The following is a 20,402-nucleotide window of genomic DNA, read 5'->3' on the forward strand; positions in this document are numbered from 1 at the left end:
AAGAGTGACACTCAAAACATGTCACTCTCCCTTTACAGACTCTGTCAAAGATTTCCATGCAGGCAGAGAGTAGCAATGACTTTTATGTTCTCCACTTTCAGAGTGCCACATTGGTCCAGAGGGGGAAATTATACGTAATGTTTTACACAGTGAAGCACTTAATAGCCTTGAAGATGGTTTAGTAAAAGTATTGCATTGGGAGTCCCAAGCTGCCTAACAGGATGCAGACACTATCAGGGGTCTCATCTTTATGGAGCGCCTCATAACTTCAAAGACATTCCCAGGCCTGTGTTGTCCTGTGTTGTCGGCGAGCCAGACAGTAAATAGGGCCTTCAGGGTCAGAGAAAATGACTGAGAACATTTGGGCGTTTGGTGTCTGCTGTACCTCCCTGTTGATGAGGATTTGATGAGTGTTTATCTCGGTGCAAATTCCAGAAACTTCCACACCCTTCTTTGCTCAGGTTTCAGCAGTGTGATTCACTGGAATTGGTTTTGTTCTTGACATTGTCATGGTGATTTGTGACAGGATTTCAAAGGTCACATTGAGTCAATGGAACATATCTGCTCAATACCAGAATTCTTTTTTTTATGTTACATTTGTGATTTAGATTAGATGAAAGTTTTTGGAAATTACAGAGGCTGCTGAGCACTGATGGCTGATGGACTCTTTGTAAAATTACTTATAGCATCCTTACAAATCAATGCCAATGAGTCTAAACCTTACCTCTCTCTCTATATATATATATATATATATATATATCTATCTCTATCTCTATCTCCAGGGTTTCCCCAAACTGGGTTCCAGGTGGATGCAGTGGACCAGGTGGTACTGAACCTGCAGGACGAAGTGAGCAGCTGGAAACCGGGCGACCGTGTGGTGGTGTCCAGCACCGACTACTCCATGCACCAGGCCGAGGAGTTCACCCTGCTCCCCTGCCCATACTGTTCTAGGAAGCAGGTCCGGGTGCAAGGTGAGGGCGCGGTGCTCTGAGGCTGCCACAGAGGCCGCATGACTAACGAGAAATGTCCTGAGCTTCCTGTCCATCTGTTTGACCTCGTGCTCGGGCTGCCGGTCACTTTGGAACAGACGGGACCTGAGTACGGCAAATGTCTTAGTCATCTTTAGCGGAAGTGCGTCAGTTTTGCTGCAGTGTGTGACTGCAAAGAAATTGATAAGTACAAGTACCAGTAGCCAGTAGAAAAGCGAGGGATAGAGAAGAAGAAGGGGGGGTAAAGTGAAAGATCAAAGTGAGCCCAACCCAATACAGATTGTATGTGTGTGTTTGAACAATCCTCGGTGGGGGACCGCAGAGATGTCTGTTAATAATGGGCCCAGCGGGCAGGGTGGAGGGGAGAGAGGGAGAGAGCTAATCGGGCTGTTTGTCCCTTACACCTTCCCAGGGAAGCCCCAATTCATGCACGTCGGGGAGGTGCTGGACGGGGTGGACATGCGAGCGGAGGTGGCCCTCCTCTCCAGGAATATCCTCATCCATGGAGAGATGGAAAATTCCTGCTATGGAAACAACTGGTGCCAGTTCTTCAACCACGACACTTTCGGGGGGCACATCAAGGTGTGTGTGTGTGTGTGTGTGTGTGTGTGTGTGTGTGTGTGTGTGTGTGTGTGTGTGTGTGTGTGTGTGTCTGCCTGTGCCTCTGTGTGTGTCTGTGTGTGTGCTTGTTTATTTATCTAATATACACATCTGTTTTGAGCGATCACGCTGAGATCTCTCACATTGCTTGTCTTCACGTCTAGCACCCCATGAGGTAGCTAGCTACTCTAAGGGCCTAGTTACACATTTCAAAACAGCACCCAGTAGTGCACTCTCTATGGACCCTTTCAAGAGAGTTCCATTATCAGCATCAAAGCTTCCGTTTTAACATTCCATATGTTATCTTAATGCAGAGGAAGTAGATTGGGGCCCAAATAGAACGTTCAAGCATTGTTTTTGTTTACCTTGTTGAAAGGGTCTATAAAACTCTAAAGTTGACCATGGATAACCTAAACAAGTGCACTCTCTCTGTATGCTCCAGAATCAACCCCAAATCCCACTTCATCTTCTTCTCCTGCACCAGTAAACCCTGGTCATATTTTGACCACATGCAGTGAATGGGGGCACTAATGAAATCCATTAACAGGGCTTTCAGGCATCCAGTCTGAAGCTGAACTCTCTCTGCACATGTTTTTGCAGGGTTTATCAAGCAATATTGGTAAATACTGCTTGTAAATAATAGGAAGCAGACATTGATTAAAGGCAGTGGTACTTGGATCAGTCCAGTTATTGATCATGTTTGTGCATGTTTTTGTTTGTGCATGACTTCAGTTCATATTGAATAAGATTTTATTATATTTTGTGCTTCTCTCTCACTTTTTTCTCTTTTCTTTTTCCCTCCATCTCATTCTTTCTGTCTTCTTGTTGCTTTTATTCTATTGTTCTTTTTCTCTTTCTGTTTTACACTGCATGTCTCTGTGACTCTCTCTATCTATTGGTCCTTCCCTCTCTCTGATTCTCTCCATCTTTCTTGCTTTCTGCCTTGCTCTGTATCTCTCTCTCTTGCTTCTTCTCTCTCTCCAGATCCAGGGCAACTTCTCGTCGGTGCACGTGTCCCAGGTGGAGCTCAAGCACATGGGCCAGCAGAAGCAGCAGGGCAGCTACCCGCTACACTTCCACCGCTGCGGAGACGTGGACCAGCGCGGGGGCTACTCCTCCCCCACCTACGTGGACGCCGTGTCCATCCACCACTCCTTCTCTCGCTGCGTCACCGTCCATGCCACCAACGGCCTCCTAGTAAGGGCTGGTTTAGTGCACTCCCACGTTATATTACGTGTGCCGTACAGGCATACTTTGCCCATGTGATAAACATGTTATAATATAGGCATGCAGGTGATTAGGCTGCATTTGCTTCTTCATATAAGGAGGACATATTAATGTATGTAACGTATCCTAACTTTAAACTGTATCCTCATTACAATCCCCCAAACCTCCATCTTGTAATTAAAGTTTCTACAAGCTGAAAGTCATTGAGCTCCATTGATTAAAGTACATTATACAGAAGCATGATTAAATGGACCTGGGGGGTTGTTGTGGGAAACATGCTGACTAATCAGTGATATTCCACGTTCCTCCGATTAGCCCTGTTCCGTTTCCCATCACAAGGCTGAGCTGAATCAAACCGGAACGATTCGCATTTCCTTCCCCAGATAAAGGACACGGTCGGCTACGACATGCTCGGACACTGTTTTTTCCTGGAGGATGGGATCGAGCAGCGGAACACCTTCTTCCACAACCTGGGGCTGGTGACCCGGCCGGGCACCATTCTGCCCACTGACCGGAACGACACCATGTGCCAGAACATCCTGGACAAAGTCTACAAGAATTACACCCCTACGCCAGCCACAGATTGCAAGTAAGGATCACGCCACACATGTTGCACAAGCAGCCGGATGTGCCACCGAGGCTAGAAGTGCTGTTCCAAAAAAAGCAGTTCTCACTGTAGTTGCTTAATCTGTATGAAGTGAGAAGAGTCATAGAGTAAGAGAGAGGAACATGGCAAGTTTGACGAGTTTTACAGTAAAAACTCAGTCGCTTGTGTGTCTGCATACATCTATCCCTCTGTTTCCACACAGAGAGCAAACACTATTTAAATCTCTTCAGCTCACTGTGTGTGCTAATATCATAACCCTTCTGTGTGTGCATGCAAAGCAGCATACTCGGCTGTCTTGTCCTCTCCTGGCTGTTCCCTGACCCACCCCCTCCCTCTTGCCACTGGAGAGATTACATGACATAAGACAGATGCCTCATTTCCTTTGATACGACTAGAAGGGTCCCTCCACTTAGCCTTGGAATAACACCCCCCATACACACACACACACACACACACACACACACACAGACACACAGACCAGACCAGACCAGACCAGATCCTGCCACCCCCTCTCTCTGAGCTGAACGTGCTGTGTTTGTGGGGAGGTTCTGTTTTTATTTTGGGAGGGGGATTAGGAGGGTGTTTTTTGTAGGGGCCCCCTTGTGCTGCTGTGCTGATCTTGCTCTCCTGCAACAGGGATCAGTGGGGCTTGACAGGGGATCAGAGGAGAACATGTGATTTGTGATGGTTATGGTTATGGTTATGGATGGTTATGGATTTAGCAGACGCCTTTTTCCAAAGCGACACATAAATACAAACAACATAATAATATTTAAAATTGAACAGGGAACAGATTAGAATGTAGGTCAAATATAATAAGGAGAATAATTATAATACACAATAATATCAATTCAATCAATAGCCTAATAAAAAGCAATGTAAAAAAGGGGAAAGGCAATAATAAAACAATAATGTCCATTCAATCAATAATATAAAAACAATGACATGCTAAGACTACATTAAGGAGAATATCAATAATAAACAATAATGTCAAATAATTAACAGCCCAATTGAAATAAAACAACATTATACAAACCATAACACATAAGCGCTTAAACAACTAAGTATAAGTTGAATAGGAATGTCTTTAGACCCCTCTTAAACGACCCAAAACTACCACTGGAACGTTTTCATGACTGGTCGACACAACAGACGCTCACCAGAAGACCGCAGTGGGCGGTTGGGGATGTAAGGCTTGATTATTAAATTAAAATAACTAGGAGCAGATCCAGTTAGTGTCGTATAGGCCAAAGTGAGAGATTTAAATTTAATTCTGGCTACTACGGGGAGCCAATGGAGAGTAACTAGGAGAGGAGTTACATGTGTCCACTTTGGCTGATTGAAGACCAGGCGTGCTCCAGCATTCTGAATCAGCTGTAATGATCTTGTTACACAAGCGGGTAAGCCAGCTAATAGTGAATTACAATAGTCCAGCTTAGAGATGACCATGGTCTGAACAAGAAGTTGTGTGGAATCTTGTGTCAGATAAGGTCTGGTCTTCCTAATGTAAAGCATAAACCGACATGATTTTGCAATAGAAGCTATATGCTCAGAGAAGTTAAGTCGGTCATCAATTACAACGCCCAAGTTTCGTGCCGATCTAGTTGGGGTCAGTGAAGTTGAGTCAAGCTGGATGTTAATATGTTGGGGAATAGCTGTTTTAGCTGTCTCTGTTTTTGAGAGATTAAGCTGAAGGTGCCGATCTTTCATCCAGGATGAAATATCCTTAAGGCATGCAGAAATCCGGTGGGAAACACTAGTCACTTTGTCACAGTCACTTTGTCTTTATTACATACACGCAAGAGCTGCAGTGGAGTGGTGACCTCCCAGCTCTGAGTCTCTCTCTGCAGTTCTCTCTCTCTCCCCCATCTCTTTCTCTCTCTCTCTCTCTCTCTTTCTCTCTCTCCCATCTCTGTCTCACTCTCTCCCCAATCTCTTTCTCTCTCTCTCTCCCCATCTCTTTCTCTCTCCCCATCTCTCTCTCTCTCTCTCTCTTTCTCTCTCTCCCCCATCTCTCTCTCCCCCATCTCTCTCTCTCTCCCCCATCTCTCTCTCTCTATCTCCCCTACCCCCATCTCTCTCCCCATCTCCATCTCTTTGCATCTGTCTGTTTGTTTGTCTGATAATGAAGTTATTTAGTGGCTCATACAGGCCTGGGAGTTGTGAGTAGTGAGTGCAGGCCTCATTGTGTGTACTATTCATTGTCGTGCAATATGTGTATTTCGTTACAATTGTGTGTATGTGTGTGCATGGATATGGACGTGTCCATAACTGTGTCTGGTGTCTGTGTCTGGTGTGTTTGCTTAAAGGGCAGTGTCGACGTTCTGGATTGCCAACCCCAACAATAACCTCATAAGCAATGCTGCTGCTGGCTCTCAGGTAGAACCCAACCTAAGTGTCTCTCTCACTTTATGAAATTAAAACTTGTATTAAATTTGATCTTGTTAAGTGTAGTTTAATGATGCCAATGAGCCCAAAGATTATACTGAAGTGAAATATGCAGTCAGGTGTGTTTGCTTAAGTGAAGTCTGGGTAATATTCTGTAATAATTCTGGGTAATATACCCTGATAAGGGATTTTCAAATTATTTGAAGTAATTTCTGGATAACACAGAAGATGATTGCCTCTTAGTTCTACATTTATTTCATTAAATTGTGTATTAAATTATATAACAAATATTCCTGGTGTAGCAAAGTTTAATAAAAAGATCATTTTTGAAATTAAGTGGGTCAGTTCCTGGTCCTGTGTGTTTTGCAAACAGTAGAGCCTGCCAGTATTTCATCCAGTCTTTATTAAACTCTGAGTAGATTGACCCTCTGCAGTGGCATTGGAGCCAAGTCTTGTGTGGCTTACCCATAACCCATATTGCATTGAGCTGTACTGTACATTTTAGTGTATGCCTGTAGCTAAGATGATGTAAGGCAGGTGGGAGATATGGAGTGTTTCAGCATTTCTGCTAAGAACCTGTAAAATGACTCTTTCTCTCCCTCTTTCTAACATCTGTGTGTGTGTGTGTGTGTGTGTGTGTGTCAGGATGCAGGGATCTGGTATATATTTCACAGCATGTCCACGGGCGACTCCCACGGCCTGGTACCAGAAACGAGGGCTGAGCTCACTCCTCTGGGAATCTTCTATAACAACCGCGTCCACTCCAACTTCAAGGTCTGTCTGCGTCTACCAGCCTGCTGCACACTGCCCTTCATTCAGTTGACAGTAGTTTTAAATGTATAGATGCATAGTGTAATGCACTAAGCTATTCTGTGGAATTCCGAGTGCTGTGGGGAGATGGCTGCGTTCTGTGTCATGTGGCTATATAGCTGTGTTAGATATCCTGTTCTTTAAATCATAATATGGTAATATATTGACACAATACATTCTCAAGTAATAAGAATTCTGAGATTGGACATATACACACACACACACACACAGACACACAGTAACATTAAACACACACATACACACACAAACTTACTGTATTCACTTGCACAATGCTAAATAACCTTAACAATTCTGTTTTTGTTGCTGCTACTCCATAGCACAGACAAATTGATTAAGAGAGGCCTGAAAGAGTATTGTCTTATAGTCTGAATAGTAGTGAGAAGAGAGTGGCACACAATGCATTAGTGTTCTCCTCCTCCTCTCTCTCTCTCTCTCTCTCTCTCTCTCTCTCTCTCTCTCTCTTGCTCTCTCTATAGGGTATATTGTGTTCCACGAGATGTAGATTAGTTTCTTACATTGCTATGTTCTCTTTCTCCCTCTCTCTCTCTCTCTCTCTCTCTCTCTCTCTCTCTCTCTCTCTCTCTCTCTCTCTCTTACTCTTTCTCTCTCTTGCGCTCTCTCTCTCCCTCCTTTGTTCTAGGCTGGACTCTTTATTGATAAGGGGGTGAAGACCACAAACGCGAGTAAGGCTGACCCCAGGGAATACCTGTGCCTGGACAACAACGTCAGGTGAGTGGCAGGATCCTCATGTCTGGCACTATTGCTGGAGTAGTCCATGTTGACTCAGCCCGATCTGACCACTCCCTCAGCTCTGCTACACGTGCACGTCTGTCTGTGACAGATTTATGTTGTAATGGGATTTCTTATTGGGCTCTTTTCTCTGGGCTGAAATACCAGAATGCTGGGATCGTTTAGGCGCTAACGTATATATTTCACACGAGCTGGAATGTACTGTAGCACTCAAGAGCATAAAACAAGAGCCTCTGGGAATGACTGACACAGATTTTCAGTGCTGGGTCGTACAGGGCCTGTGTATTTTTAAACAGCTCTCCCTTACACGCGAGGCAGACAAGAGTTAGAGGGCTTGTGTCCACAACTGGGTTTCATTAACGTCTCGTCACCTGCCAGAAGGAGCCAGTGGTGGCAGCAGTGGTGGCTGCAGTGGTGGCGTCAAGCAGCCCTCAATCCCCCCAGACACACACACACACTCACTCACATACACATACACACACACACACACACACACACACACACACACACACACACATTATGTCTGTGTGCACGTAGATCTGACGTGGCTTCTGGCCACGTGTATTGCTGCCGGTCTGTTAGCCCCCTATTTGTAACTCTATCCAGCCCCCGCTTCGAGAGGGGGAGCTGCTCAACAGGCTACACACACACACACACACACACACACACACACACACAGAGACACAGACTCACAGGAGGTCTCCTCGTGCCGCGTGTCTGCTATGAAAGCGGGCCAAGATAAAATTGAGTTTCAGATGCAGGGCTTCTAGGCAGAGAACATGAAACATTGCCACAGCTGGAGAAGAGCTCAGGCCTCCCGCTGTGTGTGTGTGTGTGTGTGTGTGTGTGTGTGTGTGTGTGTGTGTGTGTGTGTGTGTGTGTGTGTGTGTGTGTGTGTGTGTGTGTGTGTGTGTGTGTGTGTGTGTGTGTGTCATGGAGAGAAAGAAAAAAGTGAATAGAGGAGGGGAGATATTTAAAGAAGAAGATTAAATAGTACATCAGTGTTGTATTTATGTGGGTTATGTGAGCCCCAATTTTCCAATGTTAAACATCTGTTCCCAAGTACAGTATGAACGTACATGCACATGTAGGCAGTGTGTGTATGTGTGTCTGTCTTACGTACATCGTGTCTTTCCCACCCTCATGACAAATACCTTAAGGGAGTTGTTCGTTACGTTTCACACCTTTCGTCATTTTCATTTCGAAATTGCCGCCCAAGGTTCCGCCCGCATGAGGACGCAGACCCGAACCGGCCACGCGTGGCAGCCCTCATTGACACCCTCATCTCCTACAAGAACAACGATCTCGGGGCATGGATCCGGGGAGGTGACATCATCATTCAGAACTCCTGGTGAGTCACCAGTGAATCAACTTCCCTGAATAATCCTCAGCCAGACTTTGGATCATGACCTCCATGTGCGCTTTACTGTATTCCTCTTCCATGTGCCAGTTACTCTCTTGTAACCGTTACAGGACAAAATGCTGCAGGATTTCATTACTTTCCTTACTTCCTTACATTACTTGTGGTATTCAGATATGTGTACAGGCACAGACAGCGGACGACTCCGATGTATTGCTCAGATGTGCTAATCATGCTAAGTGCTAATCATGTGCTGTTCCTCATCGAGTAAACTGCTGGGTTGTTTTCTTTTCTTTCCTGTTTCAGTTTTGCTGACAATGGAGTGGGGTTGTCATTTGCCAGGTAAGAGTTGGTCAGTGTTGGTCAGTGACAATAGTTTCAGCTCTGCCTCTCTGGTACATGTAAAGCCACCTTTGTGCTCCGGTCACGTCGTGACAATGGGGGTTAGCGGTCAGACAGAGCGCGAGTCATTGAGAGCAGGACTCTGAGAGTGTGCGGCCGCAGGTCAGCAGAGAGATGACTCAGATCTCACTGTTGTCTGGCCAACGTCTCACTCAGACTCACACTGCTGGAATGTTTGGCAAGGGGGAAATAAAGAAAGAAATGGGCCATTATTTTGTATTGTTCCCTGGAAATGTAGGCCTGCTTTTGCAGTGCATTTGTGATTCAACAGTGACATACAGTACAGTTCACTCGATCGGTCACCATCAAGAATTAGATCACTGTTTTAATGGATGGATGCATGGAAGGATTTATACATCCATGGATATATTATCCATCCACCAACTGGTTGAATAGTTGGTGGATGGATAAATGGATTGATTTATTACAGAATAAATCAATCATCAAATATATCCCCTGGGGATCAATTAAGTATCTATCTATTTATCTATCTAGAATTTATTAGAGTGCTTGTTCTAAGGGATTCAGGCCTTTGGCTGTGTAAATGGCTGCTATTAGGCAGTGTCAGTTGTCGCTATATACATTAAAAAAATGTCATTGAATATATGTGCTTAATAAATATTCCATCTTTCCCATGTGTTCCACAGTGATGGCAGTTACCCTAAAGACGAGGGTTCCAGTCAGGAGGTCTCCCAGACGCTGTTTGTCGGGGAGAGCCGGAACCGTGGTTCTAATGGAGGCCAGAACAAATACTGGGGAGTCGGTGGGGTGGATGGAAAGAACAGGACACTACCCAGATACAAGTGAGAAAAGAAAAGAGTAAAAACAACAAACACAACACAAAAACACAAGTGGAGGACACTTGAGTGGCAGGAAGTTTCAGCAAAAGCATGCCAGACCATTGGTGTAAGGGAGGTCCTTTCCTGGCAGATGCAGCCAGTAGGCAGGAAACGGCTTGAAGCCCCTCGAGGTCCCATAAATAAGAAGTGATCACAGCGACTTTCTGGAAAGACTCAGTCAGCCAGTGGATTGTCAGCCTCGCCCTTCAGTTTCCTGTTTATATCTACAGTACTGTACGCCCCCCTGGGAGCAGATCTCAGTCCTGGCAACATGTCAGTCCTTCCCAACTCAAACAACCTCAGTGTGGATGACGGCAAATCTGAGGGTTTCGGTTTTAGTGAAGTAAGTCTCTCTTGACATGCTCATTTGCTCCACTGGGTGTAGGGGGGGAGACGCATGTTCCTCCATAAAGCCCTCCATCATGGGCTTGGAGCCGGAGCGCTCTCTAAATCATGACATGTCTGACCACAGCTCCGCTGGGAGTCTTCAGCGTGGTCACATAAATTTGACATGTTTAACTCTGACTGGTGACAAGGTGGCGCACAACACTGAGATGTGAGACTGTGCATCATTTCTGACATTTTGTCCTAGACTAGTGAGATTCTGGGTGGAGAGATAGACAGGGTCAGGCATCTCAGTTCATCACCCGATGCACAGGGTCAGGCATCTCAGTTCATCACCCGATACACGCTGAATTGGAAAATCGGCTATAGGGAAAGTAGCGAGACAATGCTATTCCAAGGTCTTACTGGAAGCTCTTAATCAATCTACTCTGCTGTTTGCTGTCACCGTGAGGGGCTATCGGTAAGTGTAGTGGCTGACCACCAATTCTGTTTGCTTCTAGAACATTCCCCATCCGAGGCTTTCAGATTTACGACGGGCCCGTGCGGCTGACGGAGAGCACGTTCCGGAGCTACACCCCAACAGCGGATCGCTTCACCAGCGCTGTGGGCTTCAACCTGAAGAACACCTGGCAGCTCACGCCTCGCAACAACCTCTCCTCTCTCAGCTTCTCCCCCTCTGTAAGCAGCAGCAATGTGTGTGTGTGTACAACTGCATGCGTGCCTATGTGTGTGTGTGTGTGTGTGTGTGTGTGTGATGGAGAGAAAGAGCCATGGAAAGAAAGGAGAGAAATAGACAGATAAAAGGAGGAGAGGAGTTATATGGCAAATAAGTGGAGTTGATATGTCAACGTGAAGACGTTTATTGTGATTAAAGAACCAAGTAATGTCCAGTGTGGAGCTGAACTAGTGGAGGAGTTGCTAGTGGTTTAGTTCCCAAGGAAGCTCTAGTTCCCTAGAGCTAGTAGTACTCTGGCTGAACAAATGGCTCTTTGGAACTGTTTTGTGCTTAATATGAGCGTCTACCAGTAGATGAATCCAATACGTTCCCCCTTTTTTGATGTTAACAAAGCTTAAAATGAACGCTTCCTAGTGCGAGACCATGTCCAGCCCGTGCTCTCCTGCTCGGGGGTGCTAATGGCTCGCTAACCTACGCTGTAGTGCTGCCGGGCTCTCTGGGAAGGAGAGCCTTTTGTCAGGGGAGGTCATCTGCTCCTTTTGTCAGGGGAGGTCATCCTGGCTTTCATTAGTCACTATGACACTATGCATAAAGAAGCCTTTGTGAGCTGGGCAGATACTGTAACCATGGCTCAGGGGGAGCTCCCATCGGCTCTCCTCACCAGGGGTGGTGCTAGAGATATTGGTCCCTATGGAATAATGGATACCAAGAGATGATAATGTTGGTCATTATGCTGCTCTATGAGGACCCCATGCCAGTGCAGAGCCCTTGAAATGGCCACTCCACTCCACCATCAGCCCTTTTAAAGCAGCCCTGCTCCATTTTGAAATGTTGTGACTTCACAACTTGTGACTCCAGTCATATGATTCTCTGGCGTACTGTACTGTATGCATTCTTTGCACTGGCCCACTCCCTCGGCTCCCGATGGCATCTTGACATCATCTCCCCCACGGGTGCTTAATGTGCTCTCATTTTCTGATCTAAAAGATTGTTTACAGTGATGACAGGAAGCTACGGCTTCAGCCCCAGACATTTTGTCTGCATTTGCTCATTTGAAAATGTGAAGACGATGAGATCCCAAGGCTAACTCTGGTGCAATACATCAAATGGTTACATTTATGTTTTAATTGCACACTGTCCCTTACAAATAAAATTGAATTGAATTGAATCACCGCCTAGCTATTTCAAAAGAGAATGGGTCCATATAGTCACAGTGTCACTGCTAGGAATTCACGCTCACAGAGTGCCTTGTGCTGTCTGGTGAACAGACAGTTCCACGATTTACACAATGCTCCAACAAAATACCTCTGTGACTAGTAAAACAGCACACATTTGACAGAACGAGGGCCTGTCTCCACAGGTAAAGCTCCCGGTGTTCTTTGGAAAGCCGGGCCCGTGGTTCGACGAGAACGACCTGGACGGGGACAAGAACTCCATGTTCCATGACCTAGATGGCACCGTGAGCGGCTACCCCAACACGTATGTGGGGCGGGCGGACAACTTCCTCATCCAGCACCCCGGCTGTGTGAACATCAGCGAGTGGAACGGCGTGGCCTGCAGTGGACGCTACTCCCAGGTAAACTGCCCGTGCCCATCCTCGACCATGGCATTTGGATGTTGTTTGAAATGTGGACAAAAGGGAGGGGTGTCATTTGATTGGTTGTTGAGCTCATATATCTACGACCTTACGCCAGAACCATGGAGTGCATCTCTACTCTAATAGTGTGGCAGACTCGTCAGTTATCTTAAAGTGCTCGTAATGCCAGTCATGTCAAGAGCTAGGACACTTGCACTAACCAAATGGCCATCTTTCTGTGCTGTGTAAGTCATTGCTTGTTGAGGAAGCCAGATAAATGACTAAACGTAAACATAAAAACATCACACAGGTTTATGTGAAGACTCAGGGAGCCTCTAACCTCATGCTCTCCATCCGCCAATCACTAGAGATGAGTACACCCTTTGATTAGTACCTATGGTGGTGAAGAAGGGGCATCAACAGCTAAAAGGCGCTAAGACCCTCCCAGCAGTACCAGCCCATCCTCATGATGGCCAAGAGCTACACCTTCCATTGGGATGGAGTTGCCCCCAAAGAGATTGTCCTGTCCCTCATTAACTTTGACAAGTAAGTCTGAGAGACAGCCCGCTGGTGAGTTGTAGTGGCTGAAGTAATAACACAACAATAAACTATGCACAATACAATCACTAGCATTAATATATTGTACACAGTGTAACTGCTTTGCATTAGTACAGCAATATTAATGCTAGTGATTGTAGGAGCACTAGTTGTATTTTGAGGTAAACATTTTAGAAGAAGGATGAACAAATTGGCCAAACTGGTCAAGTAAATAGTGCTATTGATGCTGCTGTTGATAAGTGAATAAAAGCTGTTTTTGTGTGAATGATGCTGCTTAAGATGCTGGATCCAACAGGAAAGATCACCATGTATAAATGGAATCAGACAGCACCTGAACTGGACAAGCATTCATTTAGGCAACACGGGGCATCTTTCAGCACTTCAGCTATAGACCCTTTCAAGAGAGTTCAATTATCAGCATCATAGTTGGCCCCACAAGGCTTCCGTTTTAACATTCCATATGTTATCTTAATGCAGAGGAAGTAGTTTGGGAACCAAATAGAACGTTCAAGCATTGTTTTTGTTTTTATTGTTGAAAGGGTCTATAGGTCAATTGCGTGTAGCTTTGCAAATAAGAAGTAACAAATAGAAACTGACACCCCCCTCCACATTTCCCAAGGGACGATTGGGCACTTGTGGGTCTCTGTTACCCGACTGGCACCACCTTCCAGGTCAGGTCCGACATCAATGACCGCCAGAGCAACACCTTCACTGAAACGGAGGACTACGGGCCTGTGAGTTCCCTAGCCGAGCTGCAGAAACGGACGCAGGAGAGGAAGTACTTTTTCGACCGCTCTGTGGGGTGAGTAACAGAAACAGAATGCACTCTTGCATGTTTGCTTTAGGATGCATCCCATCCGTGCAGCTAATATACATCAGTACATACTGCAATACATACATACTAGTGTAAGCTCAATAAACCAAATCCATGTCAACCATGTCGATATAGCAATAAACTATTGAATAGTGACTCACTCTTTGCGCATCCACACTGCATCTGACTAACTGAGCGTGACTGACGCCTGGCCTCGTCTCCGCTCCCCAGGCTGCTGTGGCTGGACTTGCGGGCAAGGCACGGGCGCGAGGGTCACAGCTACTGCTCGGCCCTGGGCTGTGAGAGGGTGATCATCACGGCCTACACCGCCTCCAAGCAGACGTGCGACTGCACAGCCAAAGCCTACCCCACGTACCGCCAGACACCCACAGCCGTGGTGCCCATGCCAGCACCCAACGCCAAGCCCTGCGAGCAGTGCGGAGCCTCAAAAGTAAACAAACAAACAAACAAGCAACAGCATGTCTTTAGGCTTATGGCTCTGACAAGATGTAGTCTGATATAGGCATATTGCTTGTCAACATAGGAAGTGACAAATATCTGCAAGCTGTTTCATGCTTGCAAAAGCTTAGTTTGTTTGACAGATACTATTTAGAAGTTCTAACTGAGATGAAATTGATTTAGTGATGAACTTTGGTGAATATCTTCTCAGCTGATCTTCTCTAGCGACCCGTGGAACTCCTACCTCCAGACAGAGATCAAGTCCCTGAGCAGCAAAGAGGAGCAGAGCGGTGACTTGCAATCCTACATCACTGTGAGTTTAGCATCAAGTTATCATACAGTACATGACATTATTAAGCTGATACCTTTATCTAAGGTGAGAGTTCAAGGATGCTGGAGTTGTAGTGTTAGTTTGTGTGTTGTAGATGTGTCAGGGCTGCATTCTTGTGAGACTACAGGCATTGCTGGTAGTATATAAATTTAAGAACACTAAGCAGATATAGCCTTGACATTTTTTGAAGTCTATACAAACACAATATTTTTTACAATTATTGTCTAATTGCTTTTTTGATTAAATAAATACTATATAGTGGTACTACACTGGCCCAAACAATGTAGCCATTAGTGTGTCTTCTACACATTTGTGGGAAAATGTGTTTTGACATTCACAGAGGCTCGTTTGAAATCCACAGTATGTGCTCATTCTCCTTGCTGTCTTCCTCCCTGTAGGTGAACGGGAAAAGATTTCCTCTCGCTCAGTCAGGTTTCCTTCTGGTCACTGTGGATGCTTGCTCTGGCCAAGTCACAAAGAGTCCATTGTTTCCCAACCTGGACTCCAAAATGGAGCAGTATTTGAAAACTGGAATTCCAGCGAGGTGAGGAGGCTTGGGGTTTTGGGGAGGCTTGAGGAGGTGAGCAGAGACGGGAGGACGGGAGTGGAAAAAGTCAATAAAGGAGTTAAAAACCAAAGAGTTTAATCTCTGTGTTGCCAAATGGGTTGACAGAGAGCCATGGAATGCCCGTTTGGAACTTTACTATACGCTGCTGAGTGCAGCCAAACTTCTGTTGTGTTTTTAAATTTGGGACTCTTCATTTGTAATCGTGAGATCGGTTGATCTGGAGTTGAAGTTGGATAATGACTATGAAAATGTCTGCTACAAAAACATGCTCTGCTGGTTGTCTGTGAATTTGTGTGCTGGTGCATTCTTTTCAGACTACATACTGTGTTGAAGTGCATGTCAGGCTCAGTTGTCTGATATATCCATTTATTTAGGTAGCCTGGAAAATCCAGAACCTGATAATCTAGGAAGATTAAGGGTCTGGCAAAGAACAATGTAATGGCCCAACTGGAGGGGTGGCAACAAGCATGCATTTAAAAATCTCACTGCACGCAATTGGATAACACTAGACCATGTTTACTCTGAATGATTTCGGACTTCGACGCAATCTGATAACACTACGACCAATGTGTACTGTCCTCCAGTATTGCAGCGCTGTCTTCATCAATTTAGCTGGTTTCCTGGAATGTTGGGGTAAAAGTAACGTGCATCATTGCTCTTTGCCAGAGTGTCTCGCAGAGACAATTCCATTGTGCTCTCGCGAGAACTCTGGATTTCCAGGGTAGTATTGAGGTACTTTCAGCTAAATATGAAATCAAGATACACCCAAAAATGCTAATATTGGTTGAATAATGCATAAATCTATTTGGACAGGCCTCAAGGAAAAATCATCAAAGTCCTTTCTGTTGAGAGGTTCCTTGTTATAATGCATCCAGTTATACCCATCACTGTTGCTAATTATTTTAATGCATTAATTTGTGAAACATTTACTCCAGAATTCCTTTCCTTTTATTTAATCTCTTGTGGGTCCAAGACTTTTCAATAGTTGTATGGATGAAGGGGTTATAATTACATTTTAAATTTAATTTTGATTTAATTTTCTCCCAATAGAATTATATTCACAAAAAGGGGTAAAATGTTGGTTGAAAAAAAGGGGTAAAATGTTGAATGTTGAACCATACATTATAAGAACTATAACTATGAGCTTTTGAGGCTGTGTTAGTGCTTGATTGGATTGTGTAATAGATTTCCTTGCTTTGCCTCAGGTCAATAGTCCTCATTGGAACAAGAGGCTCACCTAGTGGAATCGCTTCCATCGCACAATATCTGGTTCCCCTTGGAGCGGCCAAGGTAGCGGACCTTCAAAAGAAAGGTCAGTCTTTTACTTCCTTGCCCTGTGTGTAATGAATGCAGGCCCTCTTTCTTTGTGTGATGGTAACAGAGATCTCGACATTAACAACGTCTCTGCTCTCTCCACAGTGAGCCTGGCGTTCTTTGGGCTCCGCAGTGGGAGCTCCTACCCTCCCTGGATCACTCTCCTGTCCGCCCAGGGTGAGGAGGGCCTGGGGGTCCAGGAGCGCTACCTCCCGCTGGCTCTGGAAGAGTACGGGTGCCCACAGGCAGGGCCACCCAAACGCAAAGACCTGGACCTCCTGAGAAAAGCTCTGAACCAAAAGTGAACCGTCTTTAAATGTGAACAAACATGCAGAAAACAAAACCCAGACTGGATGAACGAACAAACAGACAAACGAATGAATGTGAACTCGTGAGCTTAATTTATTTATGTCAGAAAGAGCTAATTGTTTACCACATTTCAAGGGTATTTTTTAACTGTGTTTTTGATAATGGGAGTGGGTGGCGTATGTATGTTTGTTTGTGTGTGTGTGTGTGTGTGTGTGGCCGTGAGCTTCACGGTACAGAGCAATGCACTTTTTTCTCTACTTCTTTTGAAAAACAAACAGCCGATACCTTAAAACAGTAACACCAAGAGCCAAAAAAAAAAAACACTCAGATTGGAATGTTGAAAGGACACCCAAAAGCCAAACACAAAGACTGAAATTGCTTTCACCTGTACGCATCAGCCAAAGCTAATGGAAAGGCCTATGAAGAGTCTCTCTCTTTCTTTCTCTCTTTCTTTCTTTCCCTCCCTCCTCCTCTCTCTCACCCTCCCTCCTCCTCTCTCTCTCACCCTCCCTCCTCCTCTTTAAAGTCATCACTGGTGATGCTATCTTTGCATCTGATCCATATTTAATTATATCTGAACACAATTATGTATTTTTTTTTTTCTCACTGGGTGTAGGACAGCACATGAAGCATAATCTGTATCATCACTGTGTATGTTTGTGTGCATATTTATTACCTGTCTCTCTTTTACCCCCTACATCTCTCCCCTCACCTCTCACTTCCTCCCCCTCTCTCTCTCTCTCTCTCTCTTTCTCCCTCTTTCCCTCTCTCTTAGCTCGGTGTTTGCTTTAAGGAAATGTTTTTGTTTCCATAATTTCAGTGCTGCTGATCTGTCCCGGGGGAGAGAGCTGCATAGTCATGTGCCAGCTCTCCTTCAGCGCTCCCAAAGGGTTCTGATCCGAATCGCCTTTTTGTTTTTGTACAAGACGTTTGTAAATGTTTGTAAGATACAGATTCTATATGTTCACAGTGGAAGATTGTTCCTTTTTTTTTCTCGTGGCAGGCTGGCTTTGTGTGCAATGCAGGTGTGTCTACACCATCCCCACCTTAACACATACTTTCAGTCAGGTGGGTGCGAGTCGTCAGGGCGGAAGAAACCAGTTGCGTCTTCATTTGGAAGTTGAGCGCACGTTGCCAGGTTGGACTGGTTTCCATCGACTGTGTGCCCTCAGTTGAGCTGTTACTGTCACACACTGATACAAACCCAAAGCTCTGTGCTATGAAGTTTGATGAAAAGCAACCAACATGGAGGCTCTGCCTCATACCGTGTAAGAAGATTGTGCTTGTTTGCTTAGGCAAAGAGAGGGAGAAGTGACAGACCTGCTTCTTAACCACTGCACTGTAGTTTCAGAGGACCTGCATGTGATTGATTTTGTTAAGTAAAGGTTTGGAGATGTCATTGTGCTAGTTGATAGTAAATCTGTAAGTATGTTTTTGTAACTGGTAGGGTTCTATAAGTGCCTTTTATTTCATGACGTTTTTTTATACTGGCAAAGTGTTGAATCACTTACGGTATGTCTGTCATAACCAGCTTTTTTCAACCTCAGTGTTTCTCTTCAATGGCTTCAAAGCTGAAGCTGAATAAACATTTATACTTTTCTGTAATAAAAGAATTGTCTTCTTTTTTTGCAATACGAGCTTCAAGTGTTATGTGCAGTGTTCATGTTGGTCCACTTCCTCATCTCAACCCATCCAATTTAAGTTCAACTTATGATCTAAAAATAATTCTCAGTGAACTGATTCTTACTAGTCTGAAATCCGTTTTGAGATAACAGAACAAAAGAGTCTCTCACAGATAAAGGAGCCTGCACTAGTCCTGACATTGGCAGCAAAGGAGCTGTTTTTCCTTCTGTTTCTCCTAAACAGGATTGATTTCTTACATTATGCTTCTTTGTTCCTTATTACTCCTAAAGGGTTTTTTTTTTAAAAGAAAAATGGGTTTGAATTCCTCAATGAGAGTTGATTTATTTCTGTGAGACAGAGAAAAGACAGCAGTTCTCCGTTGGGAAGTATTGTGTGAAACGGTGTCCAACAATCACCACCAGATGGCAGAGTGGGCCTTTACTGACAACAAGGGCAAGTCCAAAATCGAAACATTTTGCACCATTTTGCTACAGTTTCCTGATTGAACAACATGTTTGGGGGCAATGGTGTGAAACAATATGCAACAGGCTTTTGAGGTAGTTTTGAGCCATACAGATCAGGGAGCTTTTTTACGACCATGGTGTCAAACCTGGGTAAATTAACCTAGAGGAAGTGTATAATCTCCTAGTAGTAGAGCCCTATGGTCTCATTCTCCTGACTAAACAAAGATAATAAGCCCTTTTAGAATGTTTACCACATACTGTTAGAACCACCTACTAGAAATTACTTTGAAATGATTTGCAGCAATGTCTTAATGCATGTCTCCAACTTTGTGGTTCCTAATGTGTTTAAATTGTTCAATAAGTCTACATTATTTTATAACAGGCCAAATCAAAATAAATGTTACAAATAAACAATAACAACAATAAACAAAACCAAACAATACAAAACACCACACAAAACACCAAGGAACTGCTAGAACCTTGGTCTTCATTCCTAAGGAACAGCGTATGCATTAGCCGGGTGGGTAGCCTACACAGTGGCAGCGTTCCGTAACTCACTTTAGGTAAATCCACAGGGAGGAATTATAAAATGTCACTGTGCTGCGCAACTTTGTGAGTTATATAAATTTGCTGTTGTAGAGTGAGACTTTAGACGTCTAGTCGCAAAACCATTAAAACCCAGTCACTTAAATACTAGTGTATTTCTAATCCACTGTGAAAGGCAGACTTCCAGAGGATGTACATCTTATATGAATCAACTCCAGAGTTGATAAGTGGAAATGTATAGAACTATATACTATGCAAAAAATTGTAAGATCATGATAGTAAAGAAGTAAAGAAGACAGACAGTCAACCTTCCCTGACTTCTATCTCTCTGGCACTGCACTCAGTGTGCAGTGAGATTACGTATTTGGGCCATATTATTGCAAATGACCTGTTTGATGACAAAGACATCTAGGCAGCAAACATGTTGAGTCGTAAGTTTAGCATGTGCTCCATATCTGTGAATATCTCACTCTTCAGAGCGTACTGTACACCTTTGTATACTGCCCACCTATGGTGTAATTATAAACAAGGCAGCATTAGAAAACTCACAGTGGTGTGTAATGACAGCACGAGGCTGCTGCTGAGAGCTCCAACAAGCTCCAGTGCAAGCCAGTTATTTGTCAGTGTTGGGGTACCTACCTGCTCTGCTGTTTTACGTAATCTGATGTATAGATTTATGTGTAGGGTATCTGTGTCAGACAATGACTTAATTGCTGTGTTGGCTAATCCTGTACGCAGTTCTGTCAGATTTTCTTCTAGACTGTGGAACCATTGGCGAAAATGTCTGTATATGCTAGACATTGAATATTGTGGGAGGCTTCTTTAT

At 44.5% G+C, this 20,402-nt stretch overlaps 1 protein-coding gene across 1 annotated transcript in view; it reads left to right on the top strand.

Moving 5' to 3' along the window:
• The window catches only part of cemip2 (cell migration inducing hyaluronidase 2), a 29,050-nt gene extending 10,503 nt beyond the window's left edge, over positions 1-18,547 (top strand). The window contains 19 exon segments of the mRNA XM_048243894.1: positions 783-971; positions 1,402-1,571; positions 2,574-2,786; positions 3,200-3,405; positions 5,733-5,802; positions 6,457-6,585; positions 7,283-7,371; positions 8,612-8,743; positions 9,059-9,094; positions 9,802-9,957; positions 10,839-11,016; positions 12,375-12,590; positions 12,901-13,136; positions 13,768-13,950; positions 14,194-14,413; positions 14,633-14,734; positions 15,151-15,296; positions 16,526-16,632; positions 16,740-18,547. Of these exon segments, the coding sequence (XP_048099851.1) occupies positions 783-971; positions 1,402-1,571; positions 2,574-2,786; positions 3,200-3,405; positions 5,733-5,802; positions 6,457-6,585; positions 7,283-7,371; positions 8,612-8,743; positions 9,059-9,094; positions 9,802-9,957; positions 10,839-11,016; positions 12,375-12,590; positions 12,901-13,136; positions 13,768-13,950; positions 14,194-14,413; positions 14,633-14,734; positions 15,151-15,296; positions 16,526-16,632; positions 16,740-16,939 (2,978 nt within the window). The 3' untranslated portion in view covers positions 16,940-18,547.
• The last annotated feature ends 1,855 nt before the right edge of the window (positions 18,548-20,402 follow it).

This window comes from Alosa alosa, chromosome 5 (genome assembly GCF_017589495.1).
Source record: "Alosa alosa isolate M-15738 ecotype Scorff River chromosome 5, AALO_Geno_1.1, whole genome shotgun sequence".
NCBI lineage: Eukaryota > Metazoa > Chordata > Actinopteri > Clupeiformes > Clupeidae > Alosa > Alosa alosa.